The sequence below is a fragment of the Ambystoma mexicanum genome, chromosome 3p (assembly GCF_040938575.1).
Source record: "Ambystoma mexicanum isolate Mex_15411 chromosome 3p, UKY_AmexF1_1, whole genome shotgun sequence".
NCBI lineage: Eukaryota > Metazoa > Chordata > Amphibia > Caudata > Ambystomatidae > Ambystoma > Ambystoma mexicanum.
In genome coordinates, this window is record NC_090925.1 from 754,019,195 (window position 1) to 754,045,086 (window position 25,892).

General features: G+C 49.4%; 1 protein-coding gene across 1 annotated transcript in view; it reads right to left on the minus strand.

The window, feature by feature from the left end:
- Window positions 1–413: 413 nt before the first annotated feature.
- LOC138580806 (uncharacterized) overlaps window positions 414–25,892 on the minus strand; it is a 34,740-nt gene continuing 9,261 nt past the window's right edge. The window contains exons 3-5 of the mRNA XM_069651657.1: window positions 10,586–10,618; window positions 3,189–3,347; window positions 414–680 (exon numbers count right to left, since the gene is read on the minus strand). Coding sequence (XP_069507758.1) covers window positions 580–680; window positions 3,189–3,347; window positions 10,586–10,618 — 293 coding nt within the window. The 3' untranslated portion in view covers window positions 414–579. The remainder of the gene's footprint in view (window positions 681–3,188; window positions 3,348–10,585; window positions 10,619–25,892) is intronic.

Genomic DNA, 25,892 nt, shown 5'->3' on the forward strand with positions numbered 1-25,892 from the left:
AGGTCCCACCAGGAACGGCTGGTCTAACCAGCCACCCTTGGCGGGACCCGTTAAGGGCCAATGGAGCTAATAACGGGCCCGCTGTTTGCGGGCTCGTTATTAGCTCCTTCCCCATTCCCATTGAGCCTTGTGGGAGCTCAAATGGGAATGGGGAATGGTTTACGAAATGGGGAGTTACCGGGTCCACATAGGCCGGAATGTCCCGGTAAGTCCCCATTCCGTCTACCCGGACCCGGGTTTGGAGGCAGCCATGGTGCTAACAGCAGTTCCCCCAATACATGTTTTGTATTTCCAGCACTGACTGTGCTGCGATATGCAATGGGCGAAGGCACTACATGGACGAGGGGGCCTTCCCAACAATAGCACACTCAGAGGCAGCAAATAATACACACCCACAGACTTAGAAAGGACCCTGGTATTTATGTCCCATGGGATGGGTCATTTATTGTTTTTCTTTAAAGAATACATGACGAGAAGGCGTCTTCTGGAGGCATGGCTGTCGGGAGCAAGCAAGGGGTCACACTTGAAGCAATGTGTTGTGAGATCGGCTCAGGCCTCGTGGCTGGGCTCGCCTGCCCACTATGCGTTGCAAAGGTTGGTGCTGCAGCAGGTAGTCTTATACAGCTTGACCTTTTTCGACTTCTCACATCCCTGCTGCGTGGTACAACCACGTCCTGCAACTGCAGACAGAAAAAAGGATGAGAAAAGAATACGAATATCACTCAAAAGTCCATTTTGTTTCCCCAGCCACTTGTCTGCAATTTTCTGGGTACTCGAAAATCCTACAGTGGACTGCAAAACGGCCATCTCTGCAGCGGGGAAGATGTCGTGGCCTTCAGCGATTGAGTTAGTGAACGCTCGGCCTGTGTGACAGTGTATGGCACAGCAGGGGTGACAGTGAATGACACAGGGGGCGTGTTAGTGAATGGCACATCACGAGTGACAGTGAATGACACAGAGGGCGTGACACTGAATGCTCCCGCAGTCTTATAGTGAATGGCACAGCTGGTGTGAATGGCACTGCAGGTGTGATGGGGAATGGCACAGCGGGTGATACAGGGAATGGCACAGCACATGAGACAGTGAATAGCACAGCAGGTGTGACAGTAAATGAAACAGCGGGTGAGACAGTGAATGGCACAGTGGGCGTGATAGTGAATGACACATTATGAGTGACAGTGAATGACACAGAGGGCGTGACACTGAATGCTCCCACTGTCTGACAGTGAATGGCACAGTGGGTGTGAATGGCACAGATGATGTGACAGTGAATGGTACCGCGGGTGTGATGGGGAATGGCACAGCAGGTGAGACGGGGAATGGCACAGCTCATGAGACAGTGAATAGCACAGTGGGTGTCACAGTGAATGACACATCGGGTGTGACAGTGAATGACACAGTGGGTGTGACACTGAATGCTCCCGCAGTCTGACAGTGAATGCCACAGCAGGTGTGAATGGCACAGAATATGTGACAGTAAATGGCGCAGCGGGTGAGACGGGGAATGGTACAGTGGGTGAGATGGGGAATGGCAACGCGGGTGAGACAGTGAGTGGCACAGCGGGTGTGATGGGGAATGCTCTCGCTGTGTGACAGTGAATGACAGAACAGGTGTGATGGGGAATGCTCTTCCTGTGTGAAGCTGAATGACACACCAGGTGTGACAGTGAATCATGCAGAGGGTGTGATAGTGAATGCTCCCACTGTGTGACAGCGAATGACACCGCTGGTGTGATGGGGAAGGCTCTTCCTGTGTGACAGTGAACGGCTCAGCGGTTGTGACAGTGAATGACACAGAGGCCATGATAGTGAATGCTCCCACTATGTGACAGTGAATGGCACAGCGGGTGTGATGGGGAATGGCACAGCAGGTGTGATGGGGAATGGCACAACGGGTGTGATGGGGAATGGCACAGCCATTGTAATCAGCAAGTGACTGTAACCCTAAAATTGATGTCCGGCAAGCTATCAACGAATCATTGGCACTCGTAATTCTCAAAGCATTATCAGTTTAATTGTTTTTAGCATATTTGGGCCATTAATGAAAGGGAAATAAATCAGTATTTGGCCTTCCCAAAAGGCCGGCGTAACCCAGAACTGCTAGTTCCCCTGCCCTCTATGTGGGAATAGCAAGCAACCCCAGCCATGTTTCGACCTTGTCGGGCATCATCAGTGACATGTAGCCTTGGTCGACATCTGGGCACAGCCCTGCCATTCACCATGGCTCACTGAATCAATCCTTTAGCACGGCCCGTGAGGAAGGAAGCATCCCCTTCCCCATCCTGCTCTTTCATGAAGAGCTTGAAACAAATTGCAAGTTCAGCCAACTTCATATAAGAATCCACATCACAAGGACTTAAGCTGAAGCGCCAACAAGATGAACCAAGTCAAAATACCGGAAAGAAAAGTATCTTTCACAAACATATGACTTACCTCCTGAAGATCCACATGTCAAGTGGGGAAACACGTGTTGAGGTTTTTTTCGCAACAGAGACTATTAGCACAATAAAGACATATACACAAATGGAAATCTGCATATTCTTGTCATCCTTAGCACATGAACAACGAAGATTAACTTCTTTCTGCAAATAAGTTACTGTTGGGCAAACACAACAGTATGTGTTTGTTATAAGCGACAAGGAAACTCTAAAAATACTTTACAAATGAAACTCGATAGAAAGGGAGCGGATGTTTGCAATCTCGCCTTAAATCAATCCTTTAGCACCACTCACTGAATCAGCCAAACAACGATGGCTGGAAGACTGCACCTCCCTGATGATGCCCAACAAGGCCGAAACACAAGTGGGTTACTTTGGGGTGGCTTAGCACATCAGGGTTTGCTGCTCCCTGTGGCTGCAGGTGCAAGTCTGATTTGAAAATAGTTAGTCCCCTTCCACCATGACACAGAGTAAAAAGTAATAAACAAGCTGAAAGCTGCCCAGCAAATTGCCAGTGCACGCAATATATATTCAAGGCGCACTGCCCACACTTTTCGGTGTTTAAATGAGTGAGGAAGTGAGTGTGTGATAGAGAATGCTGAGGGTGTTGTGATAGTGATTGCTAGAGAGCATTCCTGGGGTAGGTCTTTGATGTGAGTGTGGCAGAATCTGAGTTCAAACCATTTTTGAAAGGACTCGTTGGGTAGAGTGTCCCAGTGAAGCCCAGACCCTGGTCAGGCTGCTACTCACTCATGCCTCCAATGGTTCCGTATTCATCCCCGGACTCTGGCTTGTCACTGGGATTGTAGGCTGGCCTTTGCATGCGTATGCACATTTCTCCCTCTTTGCAGATCACCGAGTTCTTCTTTAGGCAAGACCGTGGGTCAGTACATACGTGGCACTCCAGTCCTGGAGAGAGAGAGAGAAAGAGACAGAGAGAGTCAGAGTGAGAGGCACATCACTACCAGTGTGCCCAGCACCATCACTGCTGGATCAAGTGTTCCCATCCTGGGCCTGATAATACCAAGGGGGAACCCAGTATTGCTAGGCCGAGAGCTAGGGTTGACAGGCACGCCATGACCCGGAAGTGGCCACGACGGAGACAGGTAAGTGTGTCTGTTGTGTGTGTTTTTGTGTTTGTGTGTTTATTTTTGGGGAGTGTAGGGAGTGCTGAGGGAGACGGTTCGGGGGGGGTGGGGGGTGAACCTCCCCAATGTTGAACAAATCCCGTCAGGTGAGGGCGTGGGGGCAGAGGCAATGTAGGTTTTTTGCTTTTTGTAAGCCGCCCCAAAATCGGTGGAAAAAAACAGTCTTTTGGTTGGGCGACCTACAAAAAGCGAAATTATCACATACAACCCGATGGGTAGATGGGCAAAAGACCTTTTGAAAAATGTTTTTTAAAAAAAACATTTAGAAAGACCGCTCTGTGACCGCACAGAGCGGTCTTTCTAAATCGAACTGTCAGACCCTGTGATGCACACGAGTGCACGCAGGGGCTGAAACGCACACCAGTACCCGGAAGCGGCTGTGACGGAGAACGGGTAAGTGTGTGTGTTTGTTTATTTTCGGGGAGTGTGGGGGCTGGAGGGGGCTGAGGGAGGGGATTTTGAATGAATCCCTTTGGGGTAGGGTGGGAGAGGGTGTGAGGTGGGGCTGGGGGTGAGGCAATGTGGGTTTTCACTTTTTGTATAGGCTGCCCAAAATTGGCCAAAAAAACTGTCTTTTGGTTGGGCGACCTACAAAAAGCAAAATGATCACATAGAATCAGCTAATGTGGGTCATAGGTGCGTCCTCTATTTAAAAAGAAGGAGCTTTATTGGGTCCTCCAGGATTTCAATTGGCATAAAGGGGCACTGGATTTCCACTGTTAAAGAAAGGGGCAGAAGGGTGGCGTTGGGCCCGCCAACATTTAAAGGTTAAGTGGGACCGTGGGACAGATGAGATGCGAGAGTTGACCACTGAACCATCCAACATTTGAAAGGATAGGGCTTCCGTGAGTGCTCTGGCACTTGAAAGGGGCAGTGGGGAGGTCCACAGGGCCCTCAAGCATTTAAAGGAAGGGACATTAGTGGGGGGCCCTTGCCTGGCCGCATGTTATGCAGGGCCTAGAGCGCTCATCTCCCCTTTATGGACGGTCTTTCCCCTTTTCTATGCCCTTATTTGGCCTTACCTGAGGTTTCTGAGCCCATCCCCTCGCATATAAAGTGACAATGCAAAACCTCATATGCCTGCAGTCTGTTGCAACGTGGCAGTTCCAGTCCATTTGCAGGCAACCCCAGGGAAAAGATGAACATGGGACCTGCAACATTTTTTAACCATATCTGTGCACAGGCATGAGCAGGCTACCCTAGGCCAATGCAACCCTCTAATGAGTCTGGTATACTCCTTTTGCAGTTACTGCAAACAATTCTACACAGCCAGAGTGCCATCCACATGACACAGAAGAGTTACAATTGCATTTCATTTGCAAACCCTGATTTAAAGGGGAAGTTCACTCAAAAATGTTATTGGGCCTCATTACGACTTCGGAGGTAGCTGTGCCGGTAATTACCAGAGTCATGATTGCCAATGGGCAATTATCGGGGCATTATAACCCCACCGGAACCGGTAATTGCCCATTGGTGGGCGTCAGTAAAATTTACTCCCCATACCTATTTGAGTCCCATTGGACTCAATGGGAATGGGGAGGCCAGTAGCATTGGCACCATTATTGAATGGTGCCGGTGCTACCGGCAAGGTCTGCTCGCGGGTGCCGGTACAGCCGCCAGGTCTTACCTAGCGGGCTGAAAGGCACTCGACAACAGAACTCGTACTTTGCCGGTCCGGTAACAAAGGTGCCGGAAACCTTACCAGTACCGTTGTTACCGGACCAGCAAACTCATAATGAGGCCCATTGTCTCAAAAGATGGGCCATAATAAAAAATATATAATAAATATATTTTTAAAGAAAGTTCCTATTAAAATTTTGAGCAAATGAGGCTCAAAAGTAAACATTTCAAGCGCTAGGAGCCATCCATTTTGTGAAATTAATGAGCCTCCTGTGCTTGTGTTATGCTCTGCTCTCGCTGCAATAATGAAGCAAAAGCCCCTTACTGGGAGCTGTTGCTTATTACAGCCGGAGAGCAGAGAATGCTGTCAGGCTCCTTCCTACCCTGTTGGTGAGTGCTTCTTTGTTTTACTGCTTTCCCAGGTTCCACTTAGCCTGGGAAACTTCAAGTGAAAATCCAGGCAATTATAAATGCAACAATGTTGTATTTATGATTCCTGTGGCTTTCTATTTAAGTCTCCGTGTCGGGGGAGCTCGGGAGAATTAAAAAGAATGTAGCAGCAATTATAAGTACAATGTTGTATTTATGATTGCTGGGCCTTTCGTTTTTCCGGGAAGGATGTGATCAAAGCAGGTTTGCAACATGGGTCATTGCAACATTATTCCAATTGTGGGATGAGTTCTTATATCCCTCAACATTTAAAATGGTTTAATGGTCCCACTGGGTCCTCCAACGTTAAATGCAGTAGGGATTGTTATACCCTTCACCATCTAAATGTGGGCACCAGAATTGAATGGGGAGTGGGGGGTATGTGTGTGTCAGGATATGGATAGTGGTGAGGAGCTGGTTGCCATTAGGCCCTCTAACCCATAAATGTGAACAGTAGGGAGCCACTAGATCGTTCATTCTTTTAAATGGGCAGCACGCAGGAGTTGGGTGTCATTTAGCCCACCATCATGTTACAATTGTGCTGTAGGGGGCGGTCAAATATCCTACAATATTTAAAATACAACCTAGAGGAGAACTGAGCCCGGGTGGATGGAGGACACTTCAGTAGAGAAGGGAACAATTAGGGTTAGAACCTTCATAGGAAAGGAAGTGCACCAGGCAGGATTGACCTCAAAGTGGAGATGGAGTCAGTAGCAGATGGTGAATTTTTGAACTGGGGGGGCAAAAATGCTTGGGCCGAATATGTAGCAGCGACCGAGTGCAGCAAGGCAGTCTAAATCAAACAAGGAAGTTTCGGGGGGTTCTGCCCAGGGACCATTTTTTAAATAATGGGTTACACTGGTGCATTTTACAGCACTTTCTGTGAAAGATTGGGTAAACAGCTATACAGTTTGAGATCGGTTTTGTATGCCAGCACATAAAAAAATGAATAGATGCAAGTCACCAACAGTGCACAGGACCATTTACCAACTCATTTTCATGATGCCTTTGTCCATAACATATGACAGTATATAAAACATGTTCATGCTGGCTGCACCAATACTTTCCAGCATTAGCATAAAAAGACTCCCAGCTAGTAAAAAATGCCATGCCACAGAAAGAAAGTATATCCAGACTTGCAATACTAACATAGGCCAGTGCACAACATAATCACACTTATGCTTGTTTTTACCTTTGATGCCCAGAATATAAATACCATGCATGCATGACACACAATGAATATATGACCAGACGGGAGCGACCAATGTAAGCCACTCTTTGCTTTACTCTTGATGTCAAGTAAAATGTCACAAATGCCATGCCACAGTAATAAAGTAAAAGCACACTGACACCACCAATGTAGGCCAGTCTAGCCACATAATAACACTTAACATCTTTACTTTACCCTTGATGCTAAGTAAAAAATGCCATGCTGCAGTAACTATTGCAGGCCATGCTAGCCATGTAATCACACTTATCATGGTCTCTTTACCCTTGATGCCAAGTAAATAATGGCATTTTACATTAAAAAAGTACATGCAGACTCACAAAACTAACATGCCAACATTCCTGCATACATACATATGCATTACATAAATAAAAACACAAACCTGCTAACACTCTCAACACGCGCTGCGCTACTGGATCGGATGTCCCTCCTCTCCGCTCAGCTACACGAACACGCTGACTGATGGGAGAGGACTCCTCTCCTGACATTCAGAGTGTCTATGCTGTTAGGACAATAATGAGAGGAAGGGCCAGGCTTCTGACACCCCGCCTGTCTCTCATGATCTCATGCTATGTTTTTTTTACAGAGCCTGCATACAAAAAATGCATAGCGAGGGACTTGTGCCTGATCAGAGGCGGGCAGCACAGTCCGCTGTCCTAATAAAGCACATGTGTGGACTATGCTGCCTGACACTAAGGGAGGGGGCAGCTCTCCCTGCCCATATGAGCTGCCATCAGATGGAGTGAATTTTGAAATTTGGGGTAAAGATCTCCATCCCTCTATTACATTTGTTGCCAGATCCAGTAGTAGGATTAATGTGGACAGTCCAAGTCACATTTTGTCATCTAGCCCTTTTTTTTTTTTACAATGGGCCCTGATTTTACGTTTTCATGGCCAACGTGTTTCCCCTCTGCTAATGGTACCCTAGTTAGCTACTGTGGTGAGTTGGGGCGACTCCAAGTTCTATTGTGTGAGGTAGTGGACTTTGAGGGGACACAGATGGCCCGGGCATTACCTAAAGTGCACCATAGAGGGTGGATGATAGGGGATTTCCCGGCTTCTTTACTCCCCCATGCAGATAGCAAACCTACATTATAGCCACCGCCTCCATCCTCCTTTGAGAAAGCCAAGACACAAAGCCTTTGATAAAGACTACAGTTCCCACAAGGCTCTTGGGCTGATCCCCGAAGATCATACCCACCAGTACGATAATATGTTGGGAACGGAGAATGAGGCAGATATGTACTCTTTTAACTGAGGACTTTGGGCAGCTATGGGATGCCATGGAGCTACAGCACTTTGCTTTCCTGATTCAAAGATGGCGTTGGCAGTGTCCGATGTCTATAAAGCATCACCCGCTTCTATTAGGCATGTAGGAAAAGGTAAGGGACCTAACTTAAGCTTTATCAATCACATCAACCCTGTAATCATTTTTTGGTTGGATAAAATGAAGGAACTTACCTGGCCTGACCAATAATTAGGCCACCGGGAGGTCACTAAGAAAGCCAAGCACAAGAGCAGTTCCAAGGAGTCTGACAGATTTGGGAATATAAAAGAGGCTGAGGGAGATCAGTAGCATCAGTAGATGTCACAGACCCGGAGGAAGTGGACGGGGTCCTCTAAGCTCCATCGTTGGAAGAGGAGGCCACTGCCTGGTGGAAGGTGGTCAGTGTCTGGAGACCCTGTAGATTGAGAGGAGGCCACTGCCTGGTGGAAGGCGGTCAATGTCTGGAGACCCTGTAGATGGAGAGGAGGCCATTGCCTGGTGGAAGGTGGTCAATGTCTGGAGACCCTGTAGATGGAAAGGAGGCCACTGCCTGGTGGAAGGCAGTCAATGCCTGGACACCCTGTAGATGGAGAGGAGGCCACTGCCTGGTGGAAGGTGGTCAATGTCTGGAGACCCTGTAGATTGAGAGGAGGCCACTGCCTGTTGGAAGGTGGTCAATGTCTGGAGACCCTGTAGCTATAGACTGTGGAGACTACAGAAGAAACGCTTGAAACCACAAAGGGTGAGATTGGCTGATTGGACACACTACAACAGACTTTTTAGTCAATGGACAGAATTGGGGAGCCTAGAGACTGGATTTTCCATCAGCAACCCTTAGGGAGAGAGGGAGAATAACACAAGACCTATAATAAGAGGGTCAAATCAGCTGCCTGACATGGACCCTCCGGCGAGGGAGGGAGAATACTCATCTGCCAGCATACCCAGCAGTTGGGTGGGGGGATCATTTAATTCTAAGTTACCCAGAGAGGGGGGTGAATACCATTAGCTATGGTGGGGCTACCACATTCCTGTTTACTTGAATACCCAGAACACTGGAGCAGAGGGAACCCTGGCAGCTGGGTGTGTTCCCCGGGCTTCCATACCAGAAGAACCACTTGGGATTTTGTTTCAGGTTAGGGCTGGATTTTTTGAAGGTGGATTTGGAGATCTTTGTTTCTGACAAAATATTATGGACATTGTGTTTCAGGATAGGGTGAGGGTGATAGGGTGAGTTTAGGATTAGAACTTTCTGTTGGCCATCACGTAACAGTATTTGCATTAGAATAGGGCAACCCTGCGGGACAGAGACTCGTTAAGATTAGGATTTAGCATTTCATGCTAGGACCAAGAGAGCACCCTGAGGTGTGAGCGCAATGCCTATCTACCCCACTGTGTTTGCTGCCATGGCCTTTGCACCCTTTTAAGGTTGGTCTTTTTTTTATTTCTAGATAAAACCCCTTGGCCCTTCTGGCATGTATCCATCCTAAACCTAGACTGACAACCTCATTTCGACTCCTGTAGCATCCTACGCTACCTATAAATACCTTTTGAAACATCCCCCTTTCTACTTCCCTTCATATGTCACCCACATGATGGCCCAGAACCAGTGTAAATGAGGCAGAACGTTTGGCCAAGACGGACTGGGTGTTCGATATAAGGAGGGGGGCGCGCAGAGGCATAGACAGGTTACGGCCTGAGCGGGCAAGGCCCATCCAAAATCTGCAAATGCCCACTCAGCGGCTCTGTGCAGTCATTTACAGATGTTAATATCACTGTGGTGGGCCCAACTACATTAACTTCAGGCTACGCCTCTGGGGACGCATAAGAAGAATTCTTCCGGAAGCTTGAGTTGTACGCAAAGTTTTAAAAGAGATACTGGCAGGTTGTACACGAAGGTGAAGACGAGTTGTACCTCACATTTATCCCACCACCTCGCCCTGCCACCCACCACCCCCAAACACACAACATATATATAAAAATCACCAAAACGACCACGGAGTAAAATGCATGACTAATGTGCAAACGAGGAAAGTGTCTGAGTTAAAAACACGGTATATCTTGTTAGTATCTGGTCTTTTGCCGTCCATTTTATATTTGTTCACTTCTGCAGATTCTACTTCAGTGTCAAGGTATCGCTGAGCGTTCTTGAGGCCGTATAGCAATCTTCTTGTGCACATTGCTTGTGTTTTGCTCTTTGCTGATGATGGCCCTCTTCTATGTTGCTGCCATGGCTACCCGCTTTGCTGTTACACTGCTAGTTTATACTCTGTTGCCTATGGCGTCCATGTTAGGATGGACTACTGCTTTTCTGCATATCTGATTGTTCATCTTTTTCCAATAATGTTAATCAAATGTATCAAACCCACACAAAACACGGTATATACCACATAAAGGTTTTAATAAGTTGCACGTGGAGCTTTATGAGGAGGGCCATGCAAAGCTTGAGGATACGTACCCCCTGAAGACTTGCGTTTCTGAGACTCGGCATCTGAGGGGGGGAGGGAAGCAGAGAAGAGAGGACAAGTGTCAAAGGACAGGTTTCCATGCTACAGCTGCTGCTCCCCATTTAATTAGGGGGGTGGGGGATCACAAGAATCGTTTTAACAGGTGGACATTGCTATTTTATCCGAATGACGTGTTTTCGAAATTTAAACAATATGTATTTAAAGCATTATTAAAAAGATTACATAAACTTTATAAACAGCTATAGATAAAACTTGACAACAGTACATGCAGCTTTAAACAAGTTGTACATGAAGATGTATACGCGTTACATATAAAGCTCCAATCTTAGGTATTTAATACTGGTAAATTGCATGTGAAGCCATCAGGCTTCCGGAGCTTCCATGGAAATGAGACCGCACTGCTGGATTTACAAACACACATGCTTGGTAAACTAGAACACAGCAAGTCAGGGCTGCTGATGTTATTAGACCTTTTGGCAGCCTTTGACTTGCTGGACCACAAAATTCTGCTCAATAGCATGGCGACTGTTGGGGGTCTCTCCAACAATGCCATTGCTTGGCTTAGATCCTTTCTGCAGAGTCACGCATCTATTGGGGCGACTGTGCTTCTGAGCCACAGACTATAACATGTGGAGTTCCCCAAGAGGCATGTTTTTCCCCCTTACCGTTCAACATTTATATTTTACCCTTATGTGTTGAGTTGGTATCCCTGGGGATCTTTTTCTGTAATTATGCAGATGATTTTCAGTTGGTACTGAAAATAACCGGGAACTACGATGTTGATCAACAAACCTTAACTGTAGCATATCACGTCATAAAACAATGGATGTCAGCAAATTGGTTTTGCTTAAATGCTGCCAAAACTGAGTTGATGCTCTTTGGCTCTCAGCATGCTCAATCCAAACTAAACCAAAAATATAATTGCTTCTCCATTGAAGGCAATCAAATTAAGATTGTGCAGAAAGTCAAGACCTTGGGCACTTACATGGAGGAAAGTCTTGATAGTGAGGCACATGTCACAGCCATCTCTACCAACACCAACTACCATCTAAAGGTACTTAGACAAGTAGCCCCATTAATATCAGTGGAAAACCATATAAAATTCGTAAGAGCAGTGATTCTGCCACGTGTGGACTAGTGTAACGCCTTATTAGGAGGAGCCCATAAAGCTGATATTCAGTTGCAGAAAATACAAAATGCAGCTGTGTGAATCATCTTTCAGATGGAAAGTTCAGAACCCACTAGTGCTGCAAGAAAAAAACTCCACTGGCTCCCGGTGGCAGCTCGCATCCAATTTAAACTGCTTACTACATGTCATAAATGTATTTTTGGTAATGCTCTCCTATATTTGAAGGAGAAGATCAGCATCTATCAGCCGAACAGATGTTTAAGATCTATGGAAGGATCCCTGTTGGCATTGCCTCGGATAAAAAGATCCTGTGGACTTGGGCGGGCCTTCCATGTTCAGGGTGCACATGCCTGGAACACCCTACCACCTCGGATACGTAAGATAGAAGATCACCTTGTCTTCCGTAAACAGTTGAAGACAATCCTGTTTAGCTAGGATAAACTTCCAGTTTTCTCATCCTACCTCTGTCTTTCGGCACCTGGATGACTGCGGGCTTTGGCGCCTTATAAATCCGATTAACATAACAGAACATAACAGAACATAACAAAGCTCTATACAGTGTGTACATAAAGCCTCTTAAGAGTTGTATAGAATATAAAAGTGTGTGCAATTTGCAGCTGAAGCCTCACCCTCTTTCTACAAATGGGGAGGCTTCCGAGCCCTCCACATGCGACAAATGACGCTACTTGAGAGGTCAGGAATGATGCCTTGTGTGAGGATGATATACAAGCGATAATGCAGCCCCGACCATGCATTTTAAGGTTATTTAAAGTAACTGAGGAGCTCCCGGACCAAATAGAGGAACAATGCTGAGGGCTGAGTTCCTTTATGAGGTCTCGAAGCTCCATGGCACCTTGCAATATCCTTACAGCGTACAGTAGGGGGCACTATATTCCTTATTGGCCCTACACTGTCATCGTCTTCAATACTTGGCCTCCTGTTTACTGTAATGTAAGCGATTTTCCAGTTGCTGATACATAGAGGCATCGTGCAATTTGTTTGAATTGAAAGAAAAACTAATATGCAGCTTCTAATGTTTTGCAAAAAAAGAATGCAAGTATTGCAATAAAATGCATCTACTTAAAAGTCTTCGTTTTGTGCTTTACAATAAGAAATAACATGCAGATTCTTGCACTCATGTGCTAAACTGCAGCAGAACACAACATAAACAATGCACCATTCACAGTTCCTTATCAGTTCATGGCTGAAAAGTGTCACTCAAAACTATTATACAGGAACTGTTTTTGCCATAGCACTCTAGCCGTGTGAGCTTCTGCATCTGTGCTCAGTGAGTGCTGTAGGACTCAAGCAACTTGAGCTTCCCAACTGTGCTCAGTGAGTGCTATAGAACACTAGCAGCGTGAACTTCTGAATCAGTGCTCCATGAGTGCTGCAGGACTCTAGCAGCTTGAGCTTACCTGTCTGTGCTCAGTGAAGGCTATAAGACTCTAGCATATGTGCTTAGTGAGGTCTAAAGTACTCAAGCAGCGTGAGCTTCTGCATCTGTACTCAGTGAGTGTTGTATGACCTATCAATGTAAGCTTCCTCATCTGTGCTCTGTGAGTGCTGAAGGACTATAGCATCATGAGCTTCATCTTCTGTGCTATGTGAGTGCTAATAGACCCTAGCATCTGTGCTTAGTGAGTCCTAAAGGACTCTATCACCGTGAACTTCCTTATCTGTGCTCAGTGAGAGCTATAGGACTCTAGCAGCATGAGGTTCTGGATCAGTGCTCAGTGAGTGTTACAGGACTCAGGCAACTTGAGCATCCCCATCTGTGCTCAGTGAGCGCGATAGGACTCTAGTATCTGTGCTTAGTGAGTTCTAAAGTACTCAAGCAGCATGAGCTTCCCCAACTGTGCTCAGTAAGTGCTAAAGGACACTAGCAGCGTGAACTTCTGAATCAATGCTCCATGAGTGCTGCAGGACTCTAGCAGCTTGAGCTTACCTGTCTGTGCTCAGTGGGGGCTATGGGACTCTAGCATCTGTGCTTAGTGAGTTCTAAAGTACTCTAGTAGCGTGAGCTTCTGCATTTGTACTCAGTGAGTGTTGTATGACCTATTAGTGTGAGCTTCCTCATCTGTGCTCCGTGAGAGCTATGGGACTCTAGCAGCGTGAGGTTCTGGATCAGTGCTCAGTAATTGTTACAGGACTCTAGCAGCGTGAGCTTCTGAATCAGTGCTTAGTGAGAGCTATAGTACTCTAGCAGCGTGAGCTTCTGGATCAGTGCTCACTGAGTGTTACAGGACTCTAGCAGCTTGATGGTCCCCATCTGTGCTCAGTGAGTGCTGTATGATGTAGCAGTGTGAGCTGCCCCATCTGTGCTCAATGATGCTGTAGCACTCTAGCAGCATGAGCTTCCCCAACTGTGCTCAGTGAGTGCTATAGGACTCTAGCAGCGTGAGCTTCTGAATCCGCTCCATGAGTGCTGTAGGACTCTAGCAGCTTGAGGGTCCCCATCTGTGCTCAGTGAGTGCTGTATGGCCTAGCAGCATGGGCTTCCCCAACTGTGCTCAGGGAGAGCTATAAGACTCTAGCAGCGTAAACTTCTGGATCAGTACTCCATGAGTGCTATAGGACTCTAGCAGCATGAGCTTCTGGATCAGTGCTCAGTGAGTGTTACAGGACTCTAGCAGCTTGATGGCCCCCATCTGTGCTCAGTGAGTGCTGTATGACGTAGCAGTGTGAGCTGCCCCATCTGTGCTCAATGAGTGCTGTAGCACTCTAGCAGCATGAGCTTCCCCAACTGTGCTCAGTGAGTGCTATAGGATTCTAGCAGTGTGAGCTTCTGAATCCACGCTCCATGAGTGCTGTAGGACTCTAGCAGCTTGAGGGTCCCCATCTGTGCTCAGTGAGTACTGTATGGCCTAGAAGCTTGCGCTTCCCCAACTGTGCTCTGTGAGTGCTGTAGTACTATAGCAGCATGAGCTTCCCCAACTGTGCTCAGTGAATGCTATAGGACTCTAGCAGCGTGAGCTTCTGGATCAGTTCTCAGTGAGTGTTACAGGACTCTAGCAGCTTGACGGTGCCCATCTGTGCTCATGGAGTGCTATAGGACTCTAGCAGCGTGAGCTTCTGAATCAGTGCTCTGTGAGAGCTATAGCACTCTAGCTGCGTGAGCTTCTGAATCAGTGCTCAGTGAGAGCTATAGCACTGTAGAAGTGTGAGCTTCTGGATCAGTGCTCAGTGAGTGTTACAGGACTCTAGCAGCTTGATGGTCCCCATCTGTGCTCAGTGAGTGCTGAATGGCGTAGCAGTGTGAGCTTCCCCATCTGTGCTCAATGAGTGTTGTAGCACTCTAGCAGCATGAGCTTCCCCAACTGTGCTCGGTGAGTGCTATAGGACTCTAGCAGTGTGAGCTTCTGAATCCACACTCCATGAGTGCTGTAGGACTCTATCAGCTTGAGGGTCCCCATCTGTGCTCAGTGAGTACTGTATGGCCTAGCAGCTTGCGCTTCTCCAACTGTGCTCAGTGAGTGCTGTAGTACTATAGCAGCATGAGCTTCCCCAACTGTGCTGAGTGATTGCTATAGGACTCTAGCAGTGTGAGCTTCTGAATCAGTGCTCAGTGAGAGCTATAGCACTCTAGCTGCGTGAGCTTCTGAATCAGTGCTCAGTGAGAGCTATAGCACTGTAGCAGTGTGAGCTTCTGGATCAGTGCTCAGTGAGTGTTACAGGACTCTAGCAGCTTGATGGTCCCCATCTGTGCTCAGTGAGTGCTGAATGACGTAGCAGTGCGAGCTGCTCCATCTGTGCTCAATGAGTGTTGTAGCACTCTAGCAGCATGAGCTTCCCCAACTGTGCTCAGTGAGTGCTATAGGACTCTAGCAGTGTGAGCTTCTGAATCCACGCTCCATGAGTGCTGTAGGACTCTAGCTGCTTGAGGGTCCCCATCTGTGCTCAGTGAGTGCTGTATGGCCTAGCAGCTTGCACTTCCCCAACTGTGCTCAGTGAGAGCTATAGGACTCTAGCAGCGTGAGCTTCTGGATCAGTGCTCAGTGAGTGTTACAGGACTCTAGCAGCTTGATGGTCCCCATCTGTGCTCAGTGAGTGCTGTATGATGTAGCAGTGTGAGCTGCCCCAACTGTGCTCAGTGATGCTGTAGCACTCTAGCAGCATGAGCTTCCCCAACTGTGCTCAGTGAGTGCTATAGGACTCTAGCAGCGTGAGCTTCTGAATCCGCTCCATGAGTGCTGTAGGACTCTAGCAGCTTGAGGGTCCCCATCTGTGCTCAGTGAGTGCTGTATGGCCTAGCAGCATGAGCTTCCCCAACTGTGCTCAGGGAGAGCTATAAGACTCTAGCAGCGTAAACTTCTGGATCAGTACTCCATGAGTGCTATAGGACTCTAGCAGCATGAGCTTCTGGATCAGTGCTCAGTGAGTGTTACAGGACTCTAGCAGCTTGATGGCCCCCATCTGTGCTCAGTGAGTGCTGTATGACGTAGCAGTGTGAGCTGCCCCATCTGTGCTCAATGAGTGCTGTATCACTCTAGCAGCATGAGCTTCCCCAACTGTGCTCAGTGAGTGCTATAGGATTCTAGCAGTGTGAGCTTCTGAATCCACGGACCATGAGTGCTGTAGGACTCTAGCAGCTTGAGGGTCCCCATCTGTGCTCAGTGAGTGCTGTATGGCCTAGCAGCTTGCGCTTCCCCAACTGTGCTCAGTGAGTGCTGTAGTACTATAGCAGCATGAGCTTCCCCAACTGTGCTCAGTGAATGCTATAGGTCTCTAGCAGCGTGAGCTTCTGGATCAGTTCTCAGTGAGTATTACAGGACTCTAGCAGCTTGACGGTGCCCATCTGTGCTCAGTAAGTGCTATAGGACTCTAGAGGCGTGAGCTTCTGAATCAGTGCTCTGTGGGAGCTATAGCACTCTAGCTGCGTGAGCTTCTGAATCAGTGCTCAGTGAGAGCTATAGCACTGTAGAAGTGTGAGCTTCTGGATCAGTGTTCAGTGAGTTTTACAGGACTCTAGCAGCTTGATGGTCCCCATCTGTGCTCAGTGAGTGCTGAATGACGTAGCAGTGTGAGCTTCCCCATCTGTGCTCAATGAGTGTTGTAGCACTCTAGCAGCATGAGCTTCCCCAACTGTGCTCGGTGAGTGCTATAGGACTCTAGCAGTGTGAGCTTCTGAATCCACGCTCCATGAGTGCTGTAGGACTCTATCAGCTTGAGGGTCCCCATCTGTGCTCAGTGAGTGCTGTATGGCCTAGCAGCTTGCGCTTCCCCAACTGTGCTCAGTGAGTGCTGTAGTATTATAGCAGCATGAGCTTCCCCAACTGTGCTGAGTGATTGCTATAGGACTCTAGCAGTGTGAGCTTCTGAATCAGTGCTCAGTGAGAGCTATAGCACTCTAGCTGCGTGAGCTTCTGAATCAGTGCTCAGTGAGAGCTATAGCACTGTAGCAGTGTGAGCTTCTGGATCAGTGCTCAGTGAGTGTTACAGGATTCTAGCAGCTTGATGGTCCCCATCTGTGCCCAGTGAATGCTGAATGACGTAGCAGTGTGAGCTGCTCCATCTGTGCTCAATGAGTGTTGTAGCACTCTAGCAGCATGAGCTTCCCCAACTGTGCTCAGTGAGTGCTATAGGACTCTAGCAGTGTGAGCTTCTGAATCCACGCTCCATGAGTGCTGTAGGACTCTAGCAGCTTAAGGGTCCCCATCTGTGCTCAGTGAGTGCTGTATGGCCTAGCAGCTTGCACTTCCCCAACTGTGCTCAGTGAGAGCTATAGGACTCTAGCAGCGTGAGCTTCTGGATCAGTGCTCAGTGAGTGTTACAGGACTCTAGCAGCTTGATGGTCCCCATCTGTGCTCAGTGAGTGCTGTATGATGTAGCAGTGTGAGCTGCCCCAACTGTGCTCAGTGAGTGCTGTAGTACTATAGCAGCATGAGCTTCCCCAACTGTGCTCAGTGAGTGGTATAGGACTCTAGCAGCATGAGCCTCTGGATCAGTGCTCCCTGAGTGCTGTAGGACTCTAGCAGCTTGAGGGTCCCCATCTGTGCTCAGTGAGTGCTGTATGGCCTAGCAGCATGTGCTTACCCAACTGTGCTCAGTGAGTGCTGTAGTAATATAGCAACATGAGCTTCCCCAACAGTGCTCAGTGAGAGCTATAGGACTCTAGCAGAGTGAGCTTCTGGATCAGTGCTCCATGAGTGCTGTAGGACTCTAGCATCATGAGCTTCTGCGCATATGCTCAGTGAGTGCAATAGGACTCTGGCAGCGTGAGGTTCTGCCTCAGTGCTCCATGAGTGCTGTAGGACCCTAGCAGCGTGAGCTTCTAAATCAGTGCTCAGTGAGTGCTGTAGGACTCTAGCAGCTTGAGGGTCCCCATCTGTGCTCAGTGAGTTCTGTATGGCCTAGCAGCTTGCGCTTCCCCAACTGTGCTTAGTGAGTGCTATAGGACTCTGGCAGGGGGAGTTTCCATCAGCAGGGCTACATGACCCTACAGTGTGATCCTGCTCTACATGATCTATGTCAGTCCTATCAGACTCTACCAGCCCAAGCCTCCTCTGGGGGCACACACACTGGCAATGCTATAGGCTCCAGACAATGCTCCGGCAGTGGTATAGGGTCTCAGTAGTGTGAGCTTACTCTAGCACTCCATGAAAGCCCTAAACTCAACGCTTTGTTGTACTAACTGCGCTTTTATATGGTCGAGTCCGCCCTGTGCCCGTTACAAATGCCCAAAATCAAACTCTTGCGCTCACCAGGATGGACTACTACTACTGATCCAGCTGCTTCTGGGACTTACACTTTATTTTGTGACCCGCTCAACAAAGTGCCACTATACCTACAGCCTCCCACGTTCTTTTTCAATTAGGTTATGTCACAAAAAGGGAGGAACACAAAACCCGGAGATTGTTGACACCCAGGTTTTATTTAGAAACACACAGAGGTTGCACACCTTGGGGAATAATGAACTAGAAAAGCCCTGTGGACAACAAGAGACCACGGCAAGTATTCCCACCGCCTCCTTTCCCAGGATCCGCCTGCTAAGAACAGCCAAACAGTAAGCATCACATGGAAGGGTTGGGAGAACTCCTCTGGAATGGGAAGGATTTTCTTGAATTAACGGAAAAAGGAACTTTTCCTATAAACCAAACAATGTGTCAAGATGGTCAACCAAAACAGTGTACCCCAAGCTGTAGACAGAGAAATTATATGATATGGCATTTATAACGCGCCTCTACACAAATGACCCTGAGTCGCAAAGGTCGAGGCCCCATTGGCAGCCATCTTCAGTGCAAGCTCAGGAAAGTACCTCACAGTCCCTGGGAAAGTTGAGGTCCCCCTGTACCTCTGTAGTCGTGTTGGTTTCTGATCCTCTGGCCCATTGCCCCTGGCATAGTAGATAGCCTCCTGTGCTTGTTGAACCCGGTGTGCCCTCAGGGGCATTGGATGGGCAGGTGCATAGTTTCCACTCTTGCCCCCCTGGTCTCCTGGTTTTAGCTGAGCTGCCGCGAACAACTCTAGTGTCCCCTTTATTCTTGGGTTGGAATAATAATTAGTTATTTACAGCGCGTTTAATACCAAGAGGTTTCTAGGCGCGGCCACAGGGATCGAACCTGTGTTGCTCCGCGTCGTCTTGCTTCCAAGGCGAGCGCATTGCCCCAGAGCTAGGAGCATTTTCGCCCCCTCCACCTGGGTACTAACTCCAGTGTCTCAGGTAGTGCTGATGGTCTGCTCACTGCCCCCATAGTCTACACCCCACCCTGTGTTTATAATATTGCTAGCACCAGGGGGGTGGTGCCCTTCAATCTACCTGTTTTAGGGGACTAAGTGCCCCTGACTTGCCTGACTACCATAATAGCATAAAGTACCCTTAACCCTCCTAGCAACCTTAAGGGGATATAGCGACCCCGACTTACTTGAGCAACCAATAGGCACAAAGCACCCCTTACGTCAGCAGCCCTTCCAACAAGTCGCTGCCGTCTTCTGTCCCCAGGTCCTCAAAAGGCCATCTGCGTTGACCCTGGGATTCTACCGCAGTTCCTGGATCACTGGGGTCCTCTGGTGCCGACCTCCAATCCTGCTCCTCTTCCTTCTGATCATGCTCTCACTTCTCCTCTCTCACCCTCTTTCTTCTCTCCTCCTTGCTCTCTCCAACCTCCGCTACCCGCCCAACATCAGCTTCCGGGTAACGCGGTCTTCTCCCCCGCACAGCTACTGGAGACTGGCTACCTTGTATCCTGTGAGTAATATGGTGATTCGTGCAACGCAGGCTCTGATTTGCAGGCTTGCTCTGCTGTTTTTCCTTGAACCTGCGTGTCCCTGTCCTCTGTGTCCACCTCCTTCCTTGGTAGGCAACCCCTCCCCCCTCCATAGCTCTAGGCGAGGGGAGTTTGCATTCGATCGTATGCCTCTTTGGCTAGGGTCAGGCAGGGGAGTCATAGAGACTTCGTGGGCCAGTGATCTACCAGGCAAGCTTGTGAGGCAAGGGGGGGGTGTGGTTTCATAAACCTGACACTCCGCCTGGTGAGTTTACAGGGAGCTGGCTCTCCCTTCTGTTAGCATTCACCATTAACTGAAGGCTGTAGTTTGCAATCACGCGTCCTGTACGACTACCTGAATGCGGTCTCTGCCATGTGTTTTGCTTTCGAGTCAAGTCTGCCATCCTGCTTGGGCCTATATTCCCGCCGTTTAGTCTTCGCCACTTGCTGCGCATGCTCAGAGTAGCAAAGTCGTCACCTTTTATGTACTTGCTGGCCTTTGTACACCAGGTATGTAATGGTTTTTACTGCACTTACTGTAACCATATTCTTATGTTAAGCCCCGAGATGCCTCAGGGCTTTGTGCGCTATACAAATAATAAACCAAACCAAACCATATAGTACTTTGTCCCTCGAGTACGCCTATGGCTGCTGCGCTCACGGATTCAGGGGCCCTGAGGACTGTGTGTTTATCTGCCAGCCTAACCCATCTTCAGCTCTCCTGGCGGCCATGTGTAAGAGGCACGCATGTCCGGAGTCCCTTTTTTCCAGCCCTGGGACACCTGGGGGAGCTCTGGAGACTCCCCCATTTACTGCCTCCAAGAGTCGCTTGGAGGGGATCGAACCAAAATGAAGGATGAAAACATTTCGAAGCCCAAAATACAGAATTTCCATAGCCTCTTTTTACTATATATACACATATATATAGTAAAAGGGGGGGGGGGTACATTTAAAAAGGTGGCGGGGTGTCAGATGGGGGCTGCTGGCGGTAATTTGGGGTTAAAAAACATTCTGTTTTTTGGGCTACAACTTTTTATTTTCGAAATAATCACGTAAGAGCGCCCGGAGGAGGTGACATCTCCAGGCCTGCCGATTTCCTCAGTCCCCTTTGGTAGGCGCGGCCACCTTCGTCACACCTAACATCTCCCTGCCGGAAACAAGAGCAGTTGAAAATACGATGGTAAGAACCACAAAAACCAAAGTACAATGTTTAGTAAGCATGAGTATCGCCCAGAAATGAAGAAAACGATGCTCTGCCATTTTGAAACACATTCTGAAAATTGCACGACTTTACCATCCTTCTCAAAACCAGGTCTCGAGTATCAAAGGTTTACTATTCTAGTTCTATCCCACTCTCTTTGTGCTATCAAAATAATTGTGTATTTAGGGTGAAAAGCAGGCCCGTTTCTTGGCCCGGGCGAGGCGGGCAGCTGCCCGGGGCACAATTGCCCCGGTCCCTGCCCCTGGCTGGAGGGGTTGACATTTCTGGGTTTGTCGGGCGGCGCGATTGCAACGGGCAGAGAGTTCGGCAGCGCCGTAGCAGGTGCTGGCGCTGCCTCTTCTGACTGTAATGTCACATAGTACTCAAGTACTACGTGACATTACGGAAGTCAGAGCAGGCTCCCTCTGAGCACTTGACTTTCGTGCCACTTGGGGTGTGGCTGGGGGCATAAAAGGGTGCCTTTCCTGATGGCTGCCCACCTTTGCTGTATCAAGTGCTCGAGATGGGGGGCCCGGGGGGAACCCGAAGCGTGTCCCCCCGGGGAGTTTTTTGGCGCTGCACATGGCCAGCGAGTGGCCGTGGGGTGCAGAGCGCCCCTCCGGGGGTATTTAAGGGCTCAGGGAAGGTTCGGGAGGCAGGCGACGGTTAGGACTTGGCGATTGTCAAGTCCTGTTGCCTGCTCCCGAGCCTTCCCTGTAGTGCCTGGGGCCTAGGTGGCGTTTTAGAGCAGGTGAGGAGGGGAGTAATATCAGAAGAGGGCGGTTAGGTTTTGTTATAAAAAAAAATATATATATAATATAAGTTGTTTACTTTTTGGTTAGGAGTTGCGTAGGAGGGGTGCCGTAGATAAGACACCCCTCGCGTCTTACCGTGTCTCCGGGCTTCCGTGGGCGCGCCGGGGTTATCCTGTGAGCGGGGGGCGTGAGGGCTCCGTGGTTTTCGGCGGGGATTTGGGGGGGATCCTGAATCCGTGTGCGGGCGTGCTGTGCGTGGGTTTTATTACCAGGGAGGGAGCAGAGCGGCAGCGGCTTTTCCGCGGCTCATCAGTGGGGATTTCCCGCTGATAGCGAGCGTTTGTCTCGGTCTGGTGGGCAGGGCAGCGCAGTTAAAGGGTTTAATTTTTCTTTTATTAATTATCAATTTTAGGGAGGTTATTTTACAGGTTATCACACAAGGTGTGTTTTGGTTCTGGGGGCTGGTTAACTTAGGGTCAAGGTTTTCTCAGGGCCAGGGTGCTAGTCCAAGGGTAGGTCCCGGCTCGGGGGCGCAGAGTACGTAGTTTGATTTAAAGGGGCATATTTTTGGGCACACGCGGATTAGTGTGCACAATGACAGGCCGGGGGGCAAGCAAGAAGGGGCTGGTGGATGCTGGGGCCTTGAAGAAGGCCCTGGAAATCATTAGCAGGGCAACTAAGGCCCAATTGGAAGGGGCGGTAGGGGAAGTTACTGGAGAGGAGGAGAGTGGTGGGGGCCGGCCGCAGCGCAGAGCGGCGGCAGACGGTGCGTTGGTGGCGGTGGTGGCTTGCACCCCTACGGCAGGGAGAGGGGAGATTTGGGAATCCAGGGGCAGGAAGATGAGGAGGGAGATAGACAAGAGGGCGGATGGGGGTTTAAGGAGGTCGGGGGGGCAGCCAGGGAGGGAGGAAGGGTATGATAGCTCTAGGGAAGAGGGGAACGCTCGAGAAGGTAGGGACCGAGGGAACACCAGTGGGGGCAGGGGTGGGGCGCAGGCAGGGGTGTCAGGGCAGAGGGGAAGAGGGGGTAAATACCTGCAGAAGAGCGCAGGTGGGAGAAGGAGGGAGAGGTCCCTGTCAATTGAGGAGGGTAGGGCGGGGCGCGGAACGGCCCCCCCGGATAGGAGGAGTGGGGGCAGAGGGCGCTGCGCAGCCCCTGCTGTACAGATGGAGGGTGAGGGTTTCGGTACGGCCCCTCCTCGGTCAACGCAAGGAGAGCCTAGAGGGTGCAGCACAGCCATTAGCAACAAGGATTTCAGGGTGGAGGACGGAACGCCTCGCCCAAGAGAAGAGGACCAGGCAGAGGTTCCCACAACCCCGCCGAGAAGACGTCAGGGGAGTGGCGGGGCGGACGCCCCGGGCTCGCAAGAAGATCAGCAAATCATCTCGGGCAGGAGCTCGCATGCTCAATGGTATTTAAGGGGTGATGAAGTTGGTTGGGAGGAATACGGGGGGCAATGGGAATTTGAAGATTACAGGGCGGAAAGGGAAAGGGTGGAGGAGAGAAGAAGTTCAAGGTGGGATAGGGAAAGGGAAGTACAGGGGGGTCGGGGTGAAAGGGGTCAAGGGAATTATTGGCTGGGTGATTGTGCTGACATGTTTTGTCCCCGCAGCAGGAGCCCTCTAAGAATGGAGAGGAGGAGCACCAGTGTGGATGCCAGGCCGCAGGTGGCAGGCGTGGAAAGAGGTGAGCGGGAAAGGGAATGGTCCTCTGCATGGCAGAGAGGGGTTACAAATAGGTGGTTGGGGGATGACCGGGGTGGTTTTCAAGGTGTGATGAAGGAGGTTGGGGTGCAGGCTATTGGAGCCAAAGGGGTTGAGAAGAACATTTGCTCAGTGGAGGTCCAAACGGACAAAGTGGTGGAGCCATCGGGGCTCGAGGTGCAGGCGGGTAAAGATAAAGAGGTGGAAGTAAAAGGAAAGGAGAAGAAATTGCCATACATGGGGATAACAAAACCATTGGGGGCACATTTGATTGCGGCGACCAGGGAGAAGATACAGGCAGGTGAATTTGTGGATGTCTTCAAATTGCTACATAGGGAGGTGAGAGCGAAAGAGGGGTCTAAGGAGGAAGAGAGGGAACTGGCTTCACGCCCGAGGGTCCCAGTGACCATTGAGAATTGGACGTCGGCGTTTATCATTTATGCCAGTGTGTATTGCGAAAAATTCCCGGAGCGTTGCGTGGCCCTGCTTAAATATATGGACGTAATAAGAAAGGCTTTTACGAGCTTTGGGGGCTTTGCCTGGGTAAGGTATGATGAGGAATTTAGAGCGAGATTGGCAGAAGACAGTCAGGCGGTCTGGGGGGAGATAGACATGGATCTTTGGCTGCAATGGATGGCCCCAACGAGGCCTGCCCCGACACATTACATACGGCGAGTTGGCTGCCAGTGCCTTTACGGCCCTTTCTTGGTCGCCCCGCCCATGAGGGGGCGGGGGGTGGAGGCAGGGGCCAGTCCTCAGCAGCGTGCTGGGGGTACAATAAGGATAGCTGCGCAAGAACCATGTGCAGGTTCAAGCACGAGTGGTAATAGTAAGTGCGGGGGAAAACACCCTCTCACGCAGTGTTTCCAACAAGGAGACAGGGGGAGGGGGAGAGGTGCAGGAAAAGGGGTTGGGGGGAAAAGCTTTTACTCCAATTAAAGTGTGGGTGTTGGAAAAATGGTTGCAATTTTATCCGGACAGGGAAGGGGCTAAGATTTTGAGTGAGGGGTTCGGGCAGGGGTTCAGATTAGGTTACCAGGGTCCAAGGGTACGGCGGTGGGCGGAAAATTTGAAGTTGGCGAGAGAAAATGCGGAGGTGGTAAGGCAAAAATTGAGCACGGAAATAGCGGCTGGAAGGATAGTGGGTCCATTTGATGACGTACCGGGTGACTGAGTGATATCTCCATTGGGGGTGGTGCCCAAGAAAGCCCCGGGGGAGATCAGACTGATTCATCATTTGTCATGGCCAGAGGGTATGTCAGTTAATGATTTCATTGCCCCGGAAGAATGTGGGGTTGTGTATGCGAGTGTAGACCAGGCGGTTGAGCTAATAAGGAAGGAAGGGCGAGGGGCCTTCATGGCCAAGTGCGATATCAAGGCAGCGTTTAGATTATTGCCAGTGCACCCAGAGGATTTTTGGTTGTTAGGTTTGCAGTTTGAGGACCGTATTTACATAGACAAAGCATTGCCTATGGGGTGCGCAATTTCCTGTGCGTTGTTTGAACGATTTAGCTCTTTTTTGCAGTGGGTCTTCTCATTCAGCTCAGGGTGGGAGAGGGTGTTGCACTATTTGGATGACTTTCTGTTCATTAGCGGGGCAAAAAGGGAGGAGGATTGCAAAGGAATGCTAAAGTTGTTTCAAGACTTGATGGAGGAGCTGGGGGTACCCTTAGCCGAAGACAAAACAGAAGGGCCGGCAGTGGTGTTAACATTTCTGGGAATTGAGTTGGATTCAGTGGCCATGACCTCACGCTTGCCACACGACAAGGTGAGCAAATTGGTGGTACTGCTGGAAAAAGCGGTGGGGGCCAAGAAAATGATGCTGGTGCAGATGCAGAGATTGGTTGGGCATCTGAATTTTGCATGTAAGGTGGTGGCCCCGGGGAGGACGTTTTGCAGGAACATGGCAAGGGCCATGGCGAGAGCGAAGTGCCCACATCACCGGATAAGAGTATCGGGGGCAGTGAGGGAGGATTGCAGGATTTGGTTGCGCTTTTTGGAGAGTTTCAATGGAACGTCAATGTGGTTGCAGGGAGACCCAGTGACATGGGAAGTTCAGATTCTCTCGGATGCAGCGGGGGCCGGTGGTTTTGGAGTGTTTTGGGGGGGAAAATGGTGTGCCGAAAAGTGGCCAGAGAGATGGTTGAGGGAAGGGAGGAGCATAGCATTTCTTGAATTTTTTCCATTACTAGTAGAATTGGAGTTGTGGGGGAAGGAGTTGCGAAATAAGAAGGTGAATTTCAATGTAGACAACGAATGCGTGGTCCATGTGGTGAACAGGCAGTCAGCGAGGGATCAGAG